Source organism: Amphiura filiformis, chromosome 20 (genome assembly GCF_039555335.1).
Source record: "Amphiura filiformis chromosome 20, Afil_fr2py, whole genome shotgun sequence".
In the NCBI taxonomy this organism is placed as follows: Eukaryota; Metazoa; Echinodermata; class Ophiuroidea; order Amphilepidida; family Amphiuridae; genus Amphiura; species Amphiura filiformis.
This window is the reverse complement of record NC_092647.1, coordinates 47,067,968-47,086,182: the sequence shown is the minus strand read 5'-3', so window position 1 is coordinate 47,086,182 and position 18,215 is coordinate 47,067,968. Positions and strand designations below refer to the sequence as shown.

Here is an 18,215-nt window from a genome sequence, read left to right as displayed (position 1 = left end):
GCTATCTGATCTGTTATTGTGACAGGGAATTTCCCATTTCTAGCCCTCTCTATAGTATTATGTTGTAATGCAGGAAGCAAGTATTTTCACGATGATCCCATGTGTGTTCGCGCATCAATAATGGCATTTTGTGAACCGTTGTGATTAATGCCCATTCAGTGTTGACCGCATGGGATTCTTGATCACCTGGTCTTTACAAAAGTAACACGTGCACGCTTCACCCAGAGGACAAATTGAGCGAAACATTCCCTGGTGTAAGAAACTAAGAATACACACCAATCATTGTCACTAGCAATTTGTGATTAAAATTGCCCCTAATTCTTTGCATGCAACCCATTAGGCCTATATATTGTCATCTCCATAAAAGTCATTGAACTTAATGCTTAAGGTTTTCTCCCAAATTTCTTAAATCGCATGCTTGTACTTTAACATTTGAATACATTTTTAAGCAGAGTTGGGCCATTTAGTAAGTCAAATATTTTCAAATCATTTTTGAAAGTGTTTTTTTGTTTTGTAGACTTAACTTCAAATCTGCAATAGACCGGTAATTGTTCATCATTAATTGTTTCAGCAATCCTATCATATAGAATAGGTCTACTGTTCTATTATTTGGCGCCTAAGTCGAATTTTTATCAAATGAAAGAATAACATTTACATATAAAAATATGTCTCTATAGCAGTTTTGTCAGAGCATTAAGATTCACTTATTTATAATATTTTGAAATGATTTTGTTTTGGAGAATATGCGTTGTTTCTGAAACATTTAATTTTGATCATTTGCCGACGATTGAGTACGAGCTTTGATGATGTATTCAAAGATATTTTGCAAACAGAAAAAGCTTATGACAAGGAAAAATTACACTGATGGATATTTACAGAATTGATTATCTTGACGTCATCTGCTATTACTTAACAAGGAAGTTACGTAATCATCCGCACATGACGATGTATCATGATGCCTCCTAATGAGCCAAGACATTATGTTTTTTATTTTATTTAATGACTTCAATGACTTCAATGAATATTCATTTACATGTGGGAATTGATAGCTGCCCAAAGTATGATGTGCCATATTAGTGGTTACTTTTACCTGTGATATTACATTAGTTCAGTATCGTGTGGAATTTTGGGTATGGCCGGCCATTATGACCACCCACGGTAGCTAGAAAGCTACCATTTTTATTGCCCCCCCCCCAACATCTCAGACAGTCAAAGTACACGTTTTCTGTCTAGGATCAAGAATGGAATAGAGATTCCCATTCAGCAACTTGGCGAACATCCATGTCTTCCATGGAATTCTGATTTTGTAAGAAGTCTACGACATAGGAACAAGCCAGAGTCCCTCGGTCAAGGTATTTAGTGGTGCTCGATTTATATCGGGTAAATATATAGTTTCTGTTTGAGGCCGTCGTAGTATTTATTTCAATTTTTCACACCAAAAAGACACGAGATGTTCTTTTTGCGTCATTATTAAAATACTGACGTACTGTCTTGAGCAATAAAATAAGACGTGTTTGCATATATGGTGCTGTAATTTGCATAGTCGTTGCTGTATAAATGACAATGTTGTTTGTCGTTCACAATATTAATGACTTTGCAAACGCTAAGAGTCGTCTGCAAATAATTGTTGGAACCTCGCGGGAAAATGTTTTTCCGGTGTCACGATTTGTACTATTCAATATTAATAGGCCCATCTGTAAGCATATGCTGCCCACAGGATATGCTATAAGACGCTCAAAATTCACATCGATTCACGCTATAGTTTTATCAGCTCGTAATAGGCGGGAAATGTTAGGCTTTTACCAGTACACCGAAAAGTAGGCCATCATTAAGAGTGCTATTAGTTGACCTGTCTGGCCTATATTTTGTGTGCTGAAGAAAGTAGACAAAGTATATAACTTGAATTCATAATTCGTGAAGCTTCTGGCGAGATGTCACAAGAACATTCTCAAAATAAAATATTTTGATATCAATCCGCGATGTTATAAGGCCCGCCGATTACGAGCTGATCAAAGTATAAATGTAAAATTGGGTCCGGTGTACACATACTCGACTCGGACAGCACCTAGATTACCATGACTACAGTGAACTCTAAAAAGATGTACGAGTTCCACAACATGCAACAGCAGGAATGGTTTACCAATCACGAAATATTGTGGTATACGTGAATACTATGCCATTACGTTATCGTTTTCATATTCATGTGGAAAACTACTGCATTCATGATGATTTTAATCTACATAACTCTAACCTTCAAACATTCACTGATGACTTTCCTTTCTGAATATTGGGCTATATCATAATAATTATGAGAAATAACCTCCAAGCATATATATATTTAATGGTATGCATATTGAACACCGTCACCCTCATAACAAAACTGCCCAAGTCATTTACATGTTTCTCATTTGCAATTTTGATTTTCTGAGTACTAATTGATCAAATTTCCAGCCGCATTCTTCATTAACTTGTGGAATACATCTCTTTTGATGTTATACTTCATTGTATTAAGAAACACATCCAAGGTGAACTGTTTATTACTAAATAGGGTCAAAATTGAAAACAAGTAACATGGAAAAATGACTTAGGCAATTTTGTTATGAGGCTGACGAGGTATGCTATGTAGGATAATTACATGTATTAATGAATCTTTCCATCACAAAACCTCGCTGCTTCAAAAGTAACAAGCTATAGGATATACCTATAAACCAGTGATAATCTACAATGACGATTTAATTCCGCGTAAAATTACGAAGCATAATCTTTTTTTCTGCAAATTAACTTTGATGGCAAAGTTGGCTTTCCAGAACCAGGGTGTACGTTATGCATTGAACAACTAATTTTGTGCTCACTGCTCACGGAAACATTTAATCCACAAAATAATTGCATCTGCTAATGTGTTTCTGTCTAACATTCTCTTCAAAAATGTTTATTAAGATGACAAAATGCTAGGATATTTTATATTTGTAAATGTTTAAGAGCCTTGTTGAGCTTCTACGGCCACTGTGTGGTTGTACTTCAGAAAATAATATCTTTTAATTTGACACACATGATTTTTTGTCCTGGGAAGGAAACTTCCATACCTCACACATAAGCGCCGCATTGTCTCCGATTGCAAATAAGACATAGGGCGGCCTATATTGGAATTTTACCTCTATATTCCGAAGATAACTGCACATTACAAAATGATTGACAAATTTACTACATATAAATTATTAGCCTGAAGAATATAAAGCTCAATTAGTGACGCATAATTGCTATCAATTTCTTTATTTGCCCCTCCTCGGCCGGCCAAATCATTAGAACGTGTCGATAATTATCGTTGATGGTCAGTGAAAAAAAATAGAATTGCCAAGGAAATGATCAACACCAAGGAATTCATATGCTTGAATAGCATAGAAAAATTCATTGATTAGTTTTCATGGTTAATTTGTGTGATTAAACGTCTTTTTGATCAAATACCATAATGACCTTGAGTTGACGTCAATGGTCATGAGGTACGACAGGTCAACAAAATAACAAATAATATATAGTGCACCCAGAAATTATCCGAATACGAGGAAAAAATCATAATATTAAAAACTAAACCATATTTAGGTAAATTTGTTTTTCAATAGCTGTACCTGCGCATTATGACACTATTGAATCCAATAATGCGACTTCTAGAAGCAAAGTTACAAGCATTTGAATGGACGAGGGTCCAATTTTTAAAGTGACAAAATTGGTCTATACAAGTCTTTTGGCTTCGACATATGTAACCATCTTTGAGAACTCTATTTGAGAACTGTATTTCTTGATTTTGAAATATATTATTGAAGATCCTTTCCTTTTGTGACGATTCTGCACTGGCATCTCTTTTGAACCATTACTTTTCAGAAAATTATGTAGCGAAACAGCATCAAGTCAATCAACGGATCTACAATCTTGGAAATAAGTCTTGGAACGCTTGCATGTAAATAACGGAAAACTGGCAGCTGCACTGACCCCTTTATTTCCCCCATGCAATGTTGAGAAATTCCAATGTCTTCAGCGGTTTCCCAATGTGTCCATTGATTGATTGATGGTGAGGGGGGAAGGGTAAATCATTGTTGTATATGTCATGTTTGTTGCCAAACACAATACAGCCTGTCTCAAAACAAATTGTGCAAGTGAAAAGCGCCCTCGTTGGCAATTAGAAAATACCGTTGTGACATGATGATTACATCAACGTCAAGGGCACAGTCTTAGCTCTCAAATACCGTTTGTTCTGTTCAATTTGCTCTTTTTAATCTCGAGATATGTTTAGTTAACAACGAAAGGGTAAAATCACAATTGTGCCACTTTTACTATATACTAGGGAATAGGGCTGTAAGCCTACATGTAAATTAATGATAGCTGATGTTGATGCGTCTAATGCACTCCCCCCTTCGGGGCTCGAGCATTAGACGCATCAACACATTATTTTGCCTAATTTCATTAATTGGTCAAATTTTATGAACTTGTCAAAGTTCATATACCTAACCTATAAGTGTGCAGTACTTGTTTAACATATCTTAAAGACAAAGAGAACAGTATTTACCATGATAAAATCATTGACATGCACATGCATTTAATTTTACAGCAGAATGTGAAATATTTATTTATCGTTTAATTTGTCATAAGTGGAAAAAGAGTATCATTATACCTTGATCATGATAAAACATTAAAAACAATTTTGTATTGTTGTGTAATTGATGCATTCTTTTGATTTCACGAAGGAACTCTTGATAAACTTGATGCTATCATTGATTTACATGTACGGCCCTCTTCCCTAGTAAAAGTGGCACAATTGTGATTTTACCCTTTCGTTGTTAAGTAAGCATATCTCTAGATTAAAACAAGCAAATTGAACAGAACAAACGGCATTTGAGAGCTAAGACTACGCCTTTGATGTTGATGTAAGTATTATGTCACAAAGGTATTTTCTAATTGCCACAGAGGGCGCTTTTCACTTGCACAATTTTTTTTGAGACAGGCTGTATACGTCATTTCAGTGATCATTTATAGACATTCTGCACGGCAGAGTGTGACAAGCGTTCCAAGTACTTATTTCCAAGATTGTAGATACATGAAACCGATGACAAAACGCTATTACCAGAAAATTATATGAACTACAATTTGAGAGTCTTTCTGCTCGTACAGCGTGTTCAGTTCATTAATAAAACAGGCTTAAGATCAGTTTTTATATAAAAGAGTTTTTATCCTAGCTCTATGTTTTCACTGCGCTAATCAAGGAAATTATAGCAGTTAGTTCGTCATACGTGGAATGTAAGATCAATAGTGATTAAATGTGTAAAGTGGTGGCATTTAAAAAGAATCCTTTGCAAAATTGCAGATTAAATATTTCAAAGTACATTTACAATCTGATGTAATTATAGGATCTAAGCATTAATTATCGAATGCTTTGCTTCAAATACCGTCTTCAAAAAGCGTTCAACCCTTACAATACCCTTAGTATATTATTTCATGAAAGAAAGCATCAAAATAGTGAATAATTATGCTAGATTTAGATATTTAATCAACCGAATTTTATATACTGCAACACATCATAAATTCATTTGTGAGAAACGATGCACGGGGATGAAACCCAATCCTTTCATTATTTTCCTTCTTTAGCTGAGATACTATAGACGCACTTGTTTTGTCATGGGATTACTTGTAGCACGTTGACAAACCTTTACAACGCTTCCCGATTAAACATGGGGTATTTGGAAATGGAAACGAATCAATAGACATTTTTAAAATGTCCGCAGAAACCTCTTACTGTAAAGTGGCTCTGGTTTTTGACAATTTTTTGCAAGAATGTAGTTTCTTACGATTTAGATATCAGAAGGCCTTCTTACATTTTAAGATAAATATCCTTTTAGAACATTGGCAACGTGAAATGGCTATTCCAGTTGAAGGCCATACACCCCGATATGAAAGACATGACCTTAAACTCCCACACTTTGAGTGTGAATTTCAAATGGGGTTATCTGGATGGGTGACTCCATTTGAAAACACCTGTGTATGGGAGCTTAAGATCATGTCTTCCATAAGGGGTTTATGGATTTCAACTGACATAGCACAAAGTGGCTGTCGTGTTGCCACCTACGTCAAAACAATTTTGATCCACTCAGGTCAACTTGAAATGACTATTCTAGTTGAAGTCCATACACCCCGATATGAAAGACATGACCTTAATCTCCCACACTTTGAGTGTGAATTTCAAATGGGGTTATCTGGATGGGTGACTCCATTAGAAAACACCTCTGTGTGGAGCTTAAGATCATGTCTTCCATGGATTTCAACTGACATAGCACAAAGTGGCTGTCGTGTTTCACCTACGTCAAAGCAATTTTGATCCACTCAGGTCATAGGCATTTGTTAAAATGCAATTGAATTATCATTGTAATTTAATTGTCAATAAAGAACTCTGAAATTCTCATCTGTATATCTACTTGATTGTGAAGCTATTATAATTTGAAATGTCCTTTTTATTATGTTTCTTTTAAACTGCGCTTCTTATCAATTGTCTGTATTTAATTTTCAAATTGGGCTGTTCCAGTTAAAATCCATACACCCCTTATGGAAGACATGACCGTATCTCCCACATATGGGGTATAGATTTCAAAGGGAGTCACCCATTCAGGTAACTCCATTTGAAATTTACAATTAAGGTAATAGCTTCCATGGAGCTTATGCGTGGATTTCAACTGGAATCGGTCAATTATGTCCTTGTCGAGTGCAAGTATTTTTTTACTCTCTAAGTGTACTTTAAAATACTTTTGACTAAAGACTCTGAACTGCAAAGTGGCTGTCAATACACAGTAAGAAAACACTTGTCTTGAAATGTAATTCATCGTGTGAAAAGGTCGAAATCATTTTAAAACAGCTTCGCTAACTAAATTATTGCTGCTATAAACTCGTGTAACGCCTGAAAATGTCTGCGGTTGCCGCTACCCTACGTGAGATTTAGGTCGGTCTATTTAAGGCATTAAGACTTGAAACCGTTCGTGCTAATGGTTAGAAAGCATTTAATAAGAGTTTGAATATGTTTTAAAGGGGTATCTGCGAAAGCAATTTAAGTCAGTAAAGCACAATTGAAAAACAAAAAACAAAACAAAACCAAGGAAAACAATAAAGAGTATTATTAGGCGTAATTCATAAATACTCAAAGTGAAATATATTCGGACCCTCAGAAGCTTTCAAAGGAACTAATTGAATTTCTATGGTAACCCTGATATTGTAATTTATTGAGAAACTAGAAAACAATGAAACAAGTATTGGTATAATTTTAAACTTATCAACATCTTTTACATTACTTACTATTGATCACTACACTTTGTTACATAACTTGGAACATTGTGGCTACAGAGGAAATGTTTTAAGATGGGTCAAATATTATTTATATAACAGAAAACATTATGTACTCTATACTATTCGTGTAACCAGAGGGTTCAGCCCTGGGCCTACTTTTATTTATTTCATAAAAATATATAACAAAATAACTGACCAACGCAATGCTAAAACACTGCAAATAATATATAACAAAATAATTGACCAACGCAATGCTAAAACACTGCAAATAATATATAACAAAATAATTGACCAATGAAATGCTAAAACACTGCAAGTAATATATAACAAAATAACTGACCTACGCAGTGCTAAAACACTGCAAATAATATACAACAAAATAACTGACCTACGCAGTGCTAAAACACTGCACATAATAATAATAATAGAACACCAAGGCAATGCTAAAACCCTGAAAAAAAGACTCCGTCAAACAATATAAACAACAACAAAACATCATTATAATGACTCGCAAGTCTTTTGGCTTCGGTCATATTTAAAGCCTTAATGTACGATTTCCGTCAAATTTTGATCTTGTTATTCTTTATTCAAAATGTTGAAATAATATTAGTAATAACTGACGGGAAGGGTTGCTGTCCATTTTAGGTTGAAATAACAAGGTAAAGTGAAAGAAACCGCACTGATTATTTTGGCCATTTAACACGCAGTTCTATGGGAGGACATAATCATCATAATTTTTTAATTATGATAATATGTCGAACTTTGCTCTGTTGAGCTACAAAGACAACAAATTTTGCCGATTCCATTTAGGTGCAAGTTGGGACATGTGTAAACATTACAAATATGTCAAAAAATCAGGTTTGAAAAAAATTAACTAATTTCATATTAAAAGATCGTACATTATGGCTTTAACTATCCTTACGAGAGCTCAATAAATTTATTAAGCTGTATTTCTTGATTTCGACATAAATGATTGAAGATCTTTTCCTTTTGTCTGAAGCTTATAAAAAAAAATATGTAGCGAAAGAGCATCAAACAACGGATCTAGATACATGACAAAACACTAATACCAGAAAATTATATGCACTGCAATTTGAGTCTTTCTGTTTCGCCAATATGTACTGTGCGTACAGCTTGTTCAGTTCACTAATAAAACAGGCTTTTAAAGATATTAATCAGTTAAAGAGTTTTTGCTCTAGGTTTTCGCTGTGCTAATCAAGGAAATTATAGCAGTTAGTTCGTCATACGTGGAAGGTAAGACTAACTAGTGATTAAATGTGTAAAGTGGTGGTATAGAAAAAGCATCCTTTGCAAAACTGCAGATTAAATATTTCAAATCACATTTACAATCGGGTGTAATTATAGGATCTAAGCATTAAAAATCGAATGCTTTGCTTCAGATTGCGTCTTAAAGTATTCAACTATTACAAGCATTATATTATTTCATGAAAGAAAGCAACACAATTATGCTAGATTTAGAAATTTAATCAACCAAATTTTATATACTACAACACATCATAAATTCATTTGTCAGAAACGATACACGGGGATGAAACTCAATCCTTTCATTATTTTCCTTGTTTAGCTGAGATACTATAGACGCACTTGTTTTGTCATGGGATTACTTGTAGCACGTTGACAAACCTTTATAGCGCTTCCCGATTAAACATGGGATGTTTGGAAATGGAAACGAATACACATTTTAAAATTGTCCGCAGAAACCTCTTAACTGTAAAGTGGCTCAGGTTTTTGATAGATTTTTGTGAGAATGTAATTTCTCACGATCTACATGTAGATGTAAGAAGGCTTTCTGAAATTTTAAGATAAATGTCCTTTTAGAATATTGGCAACGTGAAAGGGCTATTCCAGTTGAAGTCCATACACCCCGATATGAAAGACATGACCTTAATCTCCCACACTTTGAGTGTGAATTTCAAATGGGGTTACCTGGATGGGTGACTCCATTTGAAAACACCCGTGTGTGGGAGCTTAAGATCATGTCTTCCATACGGGGTTTGGATTTCAACTGACATAGCACAAAGTGGCTTTCGTGTTGCCACCTAAATACGTCAAAGCAATTTTGATCCACTCGGGCTATAGGCATTTGTTAAAATTTAATTGAATAATGAAGAAGGAGGCGGCCTATATGCTTCACCCTGGCAGGGCGTAAGACAATGCGAAACACAAATTAATATATGCGAGGATCGGATCCTAATATTAATTTGTGTTTCGCATTGTCTTACGCCCTGCCAGGGTGAAGCATATAGGCCGCCTCCTTCTTCATTATTTAATATATAATTGGCCGCTGAGACACAATGAGAGAGTTATCATGGGGACTTAAGTTGAGATTGCCCGAGTACCGACTGTGAACTCAGGTTGTACAGTGGTAAAGCTCTGGACCGGTAATCCAGCGACCGGGGTTCAATCCCCGCTGAGTCCTGATTTTTTCTTTCTCAATATTTTCATATGCCAGTTTGCTCGAGCCCCAATCACGTCATTAAAATTAAATTGAATTATCTATGTAATTTCATTGTCAATGAAATAACCCTTATCTGTACATCTATTTAATTGTGAAGCAGTTATAGTTTGAAATGTCCTTTATAATATGCTCTCTTTTAAACTGCACTTTTTATCAATTGTATGTATTTCATTTTCAAAACGGGCTATTCCAGTTGAAATCCATACACCCCTTATGGATGACATGACTTTATCTCCCACACTAGGGGTGTGGATTTCAAATGGAGTTACCCATTCATATAACACCATTTGAAACTCACAATTACGGTAATATCTTCCATGGAGCTTATGCGTGGATTTCAACTGGAATCGGTCAATTATGGCCTTGTCCAGTGCACGTGTTTTGTTTTACTCTCAAAATGTTACTTTAAAATACTTTTGACTAAAGACTCTGAACTACAAAGTGGCAATACACAATAAGAAAACACTTGTCTTGAAATGTAATTCATCGTGTGAAAAGGTCGAAATCATTTTAAAACAGCTTCGCTAACTAAATTATTGCTGCTATAAACTCGTGTAACGCCTGAAAATGTCTGCGGTTGTCGCTACCCTACGTGAGATTTAGGTCGGTCTATTTAAGGCATTAAGACTTGAAAGCGTTCGTGCAAATTGTTTAAAAGCATTTTATATAAGAGTTTGAATATGTTTTAAAGGGATATCAACGAAAGAAATTTAAGTCAGTAAAGCACAATTGAAAAACAAAAAACAAAACAAAACCAAGGAAACCAGTAAAGACTATTATTTGACGTAATTAATAAAGTGAAATATTTTCGGACCCTCAGACGATTTCAAAGGACCTAATTGATTTTTTTTTGTCAGAAGCGGGCTTAAAATAGCTTTAAAATTATAGCAAATGGCAAAGGTATTATGATTATTAAACTTAATAAATCAGTATATAAATTCAATAACATGTATATTCGCCGTAGAAGTAGTGATGTAACTGACAGGATTAATTACCACAGCAATAGATGAATACAATTTTGAATGTTTTGCCCTGCACTTCAAGTAGGCTGCACACGTACAATCATAGATTAAATACAATACCGCTCTTTTCAAAGACACTAATCGTACAGATGTGAGAGATGTCAGCATAATTTCTATATTATTACGATCCAGGTCTTTATATCTATATTCTTTGATCATCAATGGTAAGATGCAGCGTTACAGCGTATGTCTAGAGCGGGGCAACACATTCAAAAATAGTAATTAATCCTGTTACATCACTACTTCTATGGCGAATAGATGAGTTGACTTGTGACGTCATTGCCTGGCAGTATGTGCGGGTATCATCACAATTCCCATTGTAATGCGCATCATACTTTTTCAGGACCTGTGCATTTTAAAACTCCACAATAAGGCTATTGAACAGTGTAGTGATTGTATGCAGCTGGCTCAAGCATATCGATATACCAGTCCCTTGCCTTTGTTGATCTTTATTGAGGTCAACTCATCTATATGACACTAATTGTTCACGAGAAAAAGATAAAAAAATCCTACATAAAATCACTCAAAATAAGAGTGCTAGTCACGACCAATATCAATACTACTCGCTAGATCATATTTAATTCTGCTCGAAGGTATAATCCCACATGAGTTTAAGATTGCAAGCAATTTCTATTTGTAGGAAGGAAAATCCAGATGTCCTCTAAAAGTATCGATCCCTTTTCTGTTTTGTCGCTGATATTTTCAGCAAAACAGTTTGGGTTCATGAATTGATATTCAGGTCGGTAAGCATGAGCAGGATTTAGTATTGAGAATTCCTTATATTATCAGAGGGCTGAGCTGTCGATACTGGTTCTGGTTCTGGTTGGGTACGACTCAATACCCTTGGTAGGGAAAGACGAATCGGGTATGGTGTGCGCGAGTTCTGCTTTGAATAGTGAAATGATCATTTAGCTGGTTCTTGAATGCTTTGGGTTCTTGGATGTTGATTATTTCTTGTGGTTGATTGTTCAAGTCTAAATTTATGACAATTCTTGGGATAAATGAGTACTAAGTAAGCTTAAGTATAGCAATGTTTTGTGGGTTGAATTTCTACTGACGAGTGTGAATGTGATATCCTGGTGGAGCGCTGTAGTGGAAAGGTAACCCTGAGGCGCTATGGAATATGGCTAGACGGGTGATATTTCTTCTCCTGGCTAGTGTTCTCCATTGTAGTTCTTGGATCATGGTAGTGACACTCCTATACCTGCCACAGTAGTTTCTTTTTTATAAATCGGGCTGCTCTCCTATGTACTGCTTCAACCTGATGTATGAGTTATGTGGCATACGGGCCCAGACCGTATACGGGTCACAGACCGTACTCTAGCAAATGTCATCTTCAGAGTAATATTTGGATTCATATCTAAACATTATATCTATATGGCACTATATGCCCGGGACTATATGGTAATCCTGATATTGTAATTTATTGATATAATTAGAAACTAGAAAACAATGAAACAAGTGTTGGGATATTTTTAGACTCATCAGCGTCTGTCCTGTCACACTATTAATTACAACATCTTGTTAAATAACTTGGTACATTGTGGCTTAAGAGGAACATTGTGGCTTCATATATTTTGGGTATGCTCCCCGGAATTTTGAAGTGGTCGGTCTTTGGGAGCTGAGGGCATACCGGCAAAGCCCTGGTAAAAGGGCCTGACAAAACCCTCAGAAATGTGAGGAATGAGCAATTAATGGGTCTTTTAGAGCTGAAATTATAAAAACAAGGGTCTTTCGGTGTTCAATTTTTGGTCAAATTTAGGGGTCTTTCGGAGCTGTTAAATCAAAAAAGGGGTCTTTCCGGTGAACATACCCGTATGGTCATTTGTGTTAAGTGCCCCCCCCCCCCCAATGTGGCTTACCCTAAGGTTCAATCCTAGCACTATAATATTATTTATTTTATGTAATTATATTGTAATGCAGCCCATACACGTTCAATCTTATTGATCAGTATCAAAGACCCTAGATACAAGAATGGATACAAAATCTACCATTGAACACGCACAATGGTAGATTTTGCATCCACTCCTGCATCTAGCTAGGGTCTCCAATATTGATCAGTATTTTGATCGTGTATAGGCCGCATAAGCAATTCCATTCTTAAATTCGCCTTGTTTGATGATGATACTACTAATGAGCTATTTTAAGGGCTGGGGTATGAACGTTTGGACAGTATTTATTTTGGGACATTAGAGCACATCAGACATATCAATTGCATTCTGAATACGAAGAATGTCATTCTGATATCAAATAATTTTGATTTTTGAAATTCGCAATTTAATACATATTTTATGGCAAATCATTAAAATTGATATTTTGATATTTAACAGTACTTGAAGTAAACTTTATAAATCTGATGATTTATACTTAAAGTGTATGTAGGTGGGATGAAAAGCCGACGATCAATTGAAAATTTTGACCTTTCGTATTGAAGATATGGATTTTTTCCCCAAAACACCACAAAAAATTAGGTCTTTTTGGGAAAAAATCCATATCTTCAATATGAAAGGTCAAAATTTTCAATTGACCGTCGGCTTTTCCTCCCTGCTACATACACTTTAAGAATATATCATTAGATTTATATAATTTACTTCGAGGACTGTTATATATCAAAAATTTGAAAATATCAAATTTTTATAATTTGTCATAAAATTTATATTATATTGTGATTTTAAAAAAAAGAAAATTATTTGATATCAGAAAGACATGCTTCGTATTCAGAATGCAATTCGATAGGTCTGAGGTGCTCTCATGTCCCATAAAAAATACTGTCGAAACGCAATAAACGCTCATTTTGGATCCCTTAATCTTTATCGATCTAAATTATAGCTTATGGTTTGATTGATTTGAAATAAAGAACTACATCTTCACTGATTTAAAATAGCTTGCTCAGTTGTGACAGTTTAAATCACTAATAGACACTAATGGACACAGTATTGACTCTAAAGTCTAAAGATATTTCTTGGAGATGTTTCTATACAAGTACAATATAAGTGATGCAAAACTACAATCGAACCAACTTTAAATTTCCTCTTTTTTTGCCGAACAAAGCATTTTTTAAATATCAATACAATATTCGATCTTTTCCTGGTACAATTTGTAAGTAATCACATGTACAAAGTAAACCCTTACACGATATCTTCTTTCTATTATTGACATTATATATATATATACACACATTAATAGCAGGTAACATTCGGACTCGCTTGGTCAATGACTCTATCATAATATATTCTACACGGCTTGAGGAGATATGATATGTACTCGTATATAACTTGGGACGATATTAAAATGCACAAAGTTGTATAACATACTTGCAATGATTTGTATTACTTCATTCACTCATAAAATGCAGAGCTCTGCTGATAATATAAACGGTAAAGGAGTAAGAAGCACTCCTTGTCAGAAATTTAATCTCAATTGCGAATTTGTAATAATGTGGTATAGTCGTGAGAAACATCCGTCAGTGGTCAAAATTGTGATAGCAAAATCGTAAAATTAATGACTGCGTTAAACAATTCACGAAATAAATTTCATTATCGAAGTTAATAATCTTTGACAATGACATAGGCATACTGGATATTCTGTCCGCTGCGGTACAGCACCCCATGTCGACAATGGGCTATTCCAGTTGAAATCCATACACCCTCTATGGAAGACATGACCTTAATCTGTCACACAGAGAGTGCGAATTGCAAACGTGGGAAATTAAGGTCATGACTTCCATAGAGGGTGTATGGATTTCAACTAGAATAGCCCAATGTTGTTTATTTCGTAGATAATATTCGCCGTAGAAGTGACGATGTAACAGGATAAACTACTATAGCAATCGGTTAAAATATTTTATGAATATATCGCACTGCACTAGTGCAATCACGCGATACCTCTGCATTGAACCATAGATGTCAAAGAACAGGGATAAAGACCTGGATCATGATGATCACTCACACCTGTATGATTAGTATCTTTGATTGTTCAATCTATGATTGCAGACATACGCAGGTGATGAGTGCTATCTGTTTGTAGTGCAGGGCGATATATTCAGAAATTGTATTCATGCGTTGTTATGGTGGTTAATCCTGTTACATCATCACTTCTACGGCGAATACAGACAGATGTTATTGAATGGTTATATAAATAAGATATGCTGTAAAAGTCACAAGCTCATTTGCATGTTATGAACTTACAATGAGTGGTAGCCTGTACCGAATAATACCTATTAAAAAAATACGAAAATAGGCAAATCGCTCGGCGAATTTGTGTCTTTAATTTTCAGGAAATTAAAGAATGGTCAAAGACAGGACAAATGATGCGAAATGCGAAATTTAGGCAATATAACTGAACATGCAGCTTCAAAAAGCTGACATCCAATGATAAAAATGTACAAGTTAATGGTATTCTAAAACATAGTTTCAAAACGATTGCAAAACGTTCAGAAATGCCAAGTCGAATGAAGCAAACAAAATAGGTCGGAAATATTTTTCTATGGATACAAGTCAAATGTAACTAATCACTGACATTGAACTTCGCAAAAACAACGTTACCCGTGCGAACAAGTGCGAAAATAAAACAGGTAATCGGGCAATAATGCCCAATAATTTAAAAATGCATCATATTGTTAACTTTGTACTCTTTATAGAAAATTATAAATCAATAATCAACTTGAAACCATTTTACTGTTACTCACTTGCTTGGATCTCCTGGTATCCGAGTAGTATTAACACAGTAATCCCAAATCCATATAGAGTCCACATTTTTACGGCAGATATCTATAGAGTAAAAATCCGTTTGTATTTTCACAGCAAATTTCCAGGTAAACACGAAATATCACCGTAAAGGTACGACATCAAGGAAAACGTGTTGCAGTCTATACCACTTGGTCCTTTATGATCTCACAGTGTTTAAGGCGACTAGTGTAGCTTAGCAAGATTTTTCCTCGCCGCTCATCAGTCACAAGATAACCTGATGGGCCGCTAGCTAACTACAAATGACACGAGCTGGCGTTGATATGACAATTTATTATCTCGTGTGCCAGTGACAATGCACCAATGTAGTGTGTGCTCATATGGCCTTGCCTCTGCACTAGCGTAGTCGCTACACTCAAGCCTTCGCGGCGTATTGTTAATACTTCCACTCAGAAAATAAAATTATGTTGAGATATGAGCCTAAAATGACATTTACGAGAAAAAATAACGTTGTTAATAAAAAATGATTATGATACAAATGTTAGTCTCCAGCCTTCGGTGCTTCACACTTGATCAGCAAAGTACGCCTATAGGTTTGGTTTATACATTCACTTTTTACGAGAAATGTTTCCCTGCTGACAACAGCAACCACAGCATTAAGAAATATATAAGAACAATCAAGTGGTAGTAGAAGCAACAATAATAATAGTATAACAGCAGTAGCAGAGCTAATTCTGTAGCAACAGCATAACTCAACAGCAGCAGCAACAGCGAATTGATAACGAAACCCAATTTATAGCAAAAAAAAGTAACATATAGGCCTACGTAGATAACAGCAGCATCAATGTCAACAACAACAAAAGGAATACAAACGAACATGAAGAACAGCAGTAGCTGAGTAGCAACAGCAAATTAGCCAGCAGCAAAACAATACCAACCATTCCTATACAATAACAACTTTAGCAACCTGTCACAGTTGGAAAGGGCCCATACAATAACAACTTTAACAAACCTGTCACACTTGGTAAGGACCCATACAATAACAACTTTAACAAACCTGTCACACTTGGTAAGAACCAATACAATAACAACTTTAGCAACCTGTCACAGTTGGAAAGGACCCATACAATAACAATTTTAACAAACCTCTCACACTTGGAAAGGGCCCATACAATAACAACTTTAGCAACCTGTCACACTTGGTAAGGACCCATACAATAACAACTTTAGCACCCTGTCACACTTGGTAAGGACCCATACAATAACAACTTTAGCAACCTGTCACACTTGGTAAGGACCAATACAATAACAACTTTAGCAACCTGTCACAGTTGGAAAGGGCCCATACAATAACAACTTTAACAAACCTGTCACACTTGGTAAGAACCCATACAATAACAACTTTAGCAACCTGTCACAGTTGGAAAGGACCCATACAATAACAATTTTAACAAACCTCTCACACTTGGAAAGGGCCCATACAATAACAACTTTAGCAACCTGTCACACTTGGTAAGGACCCATACAATAACAACTTTAGCACCCTGTCACACTTGGTAAGGACCCATACAATAACAACTTTAGCAAACCTGTCACACTTGGTAAGGACCCATACAATAACAACTTTAGCAACCTGTCAAGTTAGGAAAGGGCCCATACAATAACAACTTTAGCAACCTGTCACACTTGGTAAGGACCCATACAATAACAACTTTAGCAACCTGTCACACTTGGTAAGGACCCATACAATAACAACTTTAGCAACCTGTCACACTTGGTAAGGACCAATACAATAACAACTTTAGCAAACCTGTCACACTTGGTAAGGACCCATACAATAACAACTTTAGCAACCTGTCACACTTGGTAAGGACCCATACAATAACAACTTTAGCACCCTGTCACACTTGGTAAGGACCCATACAATAACAACTTTAGCACCCTGTCACACTTGGTAAGGACCCATACAATAACAACTTTAGCAAACCTGTCACACTTGGTAAGGACCAATACAATAACAACTTTAGCAAACCTGTCACACTTGGTAAGGACCAATACAATAACAACTTTAGCAACCTGTCACACTTGGTAAGGACCCATACAATAACAACTTTAGCAACCTGTCACACTTGGTAAGGACCAATACAATAACAACTTTAGCAACCTGTCACACTTGGTAAGGACCCATACAATAACAACTTTAGCAACCTGTCACACTTGGTAAGGACCAATACAATAAGAACTTTAGCAACATGTCACAGTTGGAAAGGCACATACAATACAAATTTTAACAAAGCTGTCACACTTGGAAAGGACCCATACAATAACAACTTTAGCAACCTGTCACACTTGGTAAGGACCAATACAATAACAACTTTAGCAACCTGACAAACTTGGTAAGGACCCATACAATAACAACTTTAGCAACCTGTCAAGTTAGGAAAGGGCCCATACAATAACAACTTTAGCAACCTGTCACACTTGGTAAGGACCCATACAATAACAACTTTAGCAACCTGTCACACTTGGTAAGGACCCATACAATAACAACTTTAGCAACCTGTCAAGTTAGGAAAGGGCCCATACAATAACAACTTTAGCAACCTGTCACACTTGGTAAGGACCCATACAATAACAACTTTAGCAACCTGTCACACTTGGTAAGGACCCATACAATAACAACTTTAGCAACCTGTCACACTTGGTAAGGAC

The 18,215-nt window shown here is 35.6% G+C and overlaps 1 protein-coding gene across 1 annotated transcript in view; it reads right to left on the bottom strand.

Moving 5' to 3' along the window:
- LOC140141859 (uncharacterized) overlaps positions 1-15,877 on the bottom strand; it is a 155,809-nt gene extending 139,932 nt beyond the window's left edge. Inside the window, exon 1 of the mRNA XM_072163729.1 lies at positions 15,506-15,877. Within this exon, the coding sequence (XP_072019830.1) occupies positions 15,506-15,572 (67 nt within the window). The 5' untranslated portion in view covers positions 15,573-15,877. The remainder of the gene's footprint in view (positions 1-15,505) is intronic.
- Between the last annotated feature and the right edge of the window lie 2,338 nt (positions 15,878-18,215).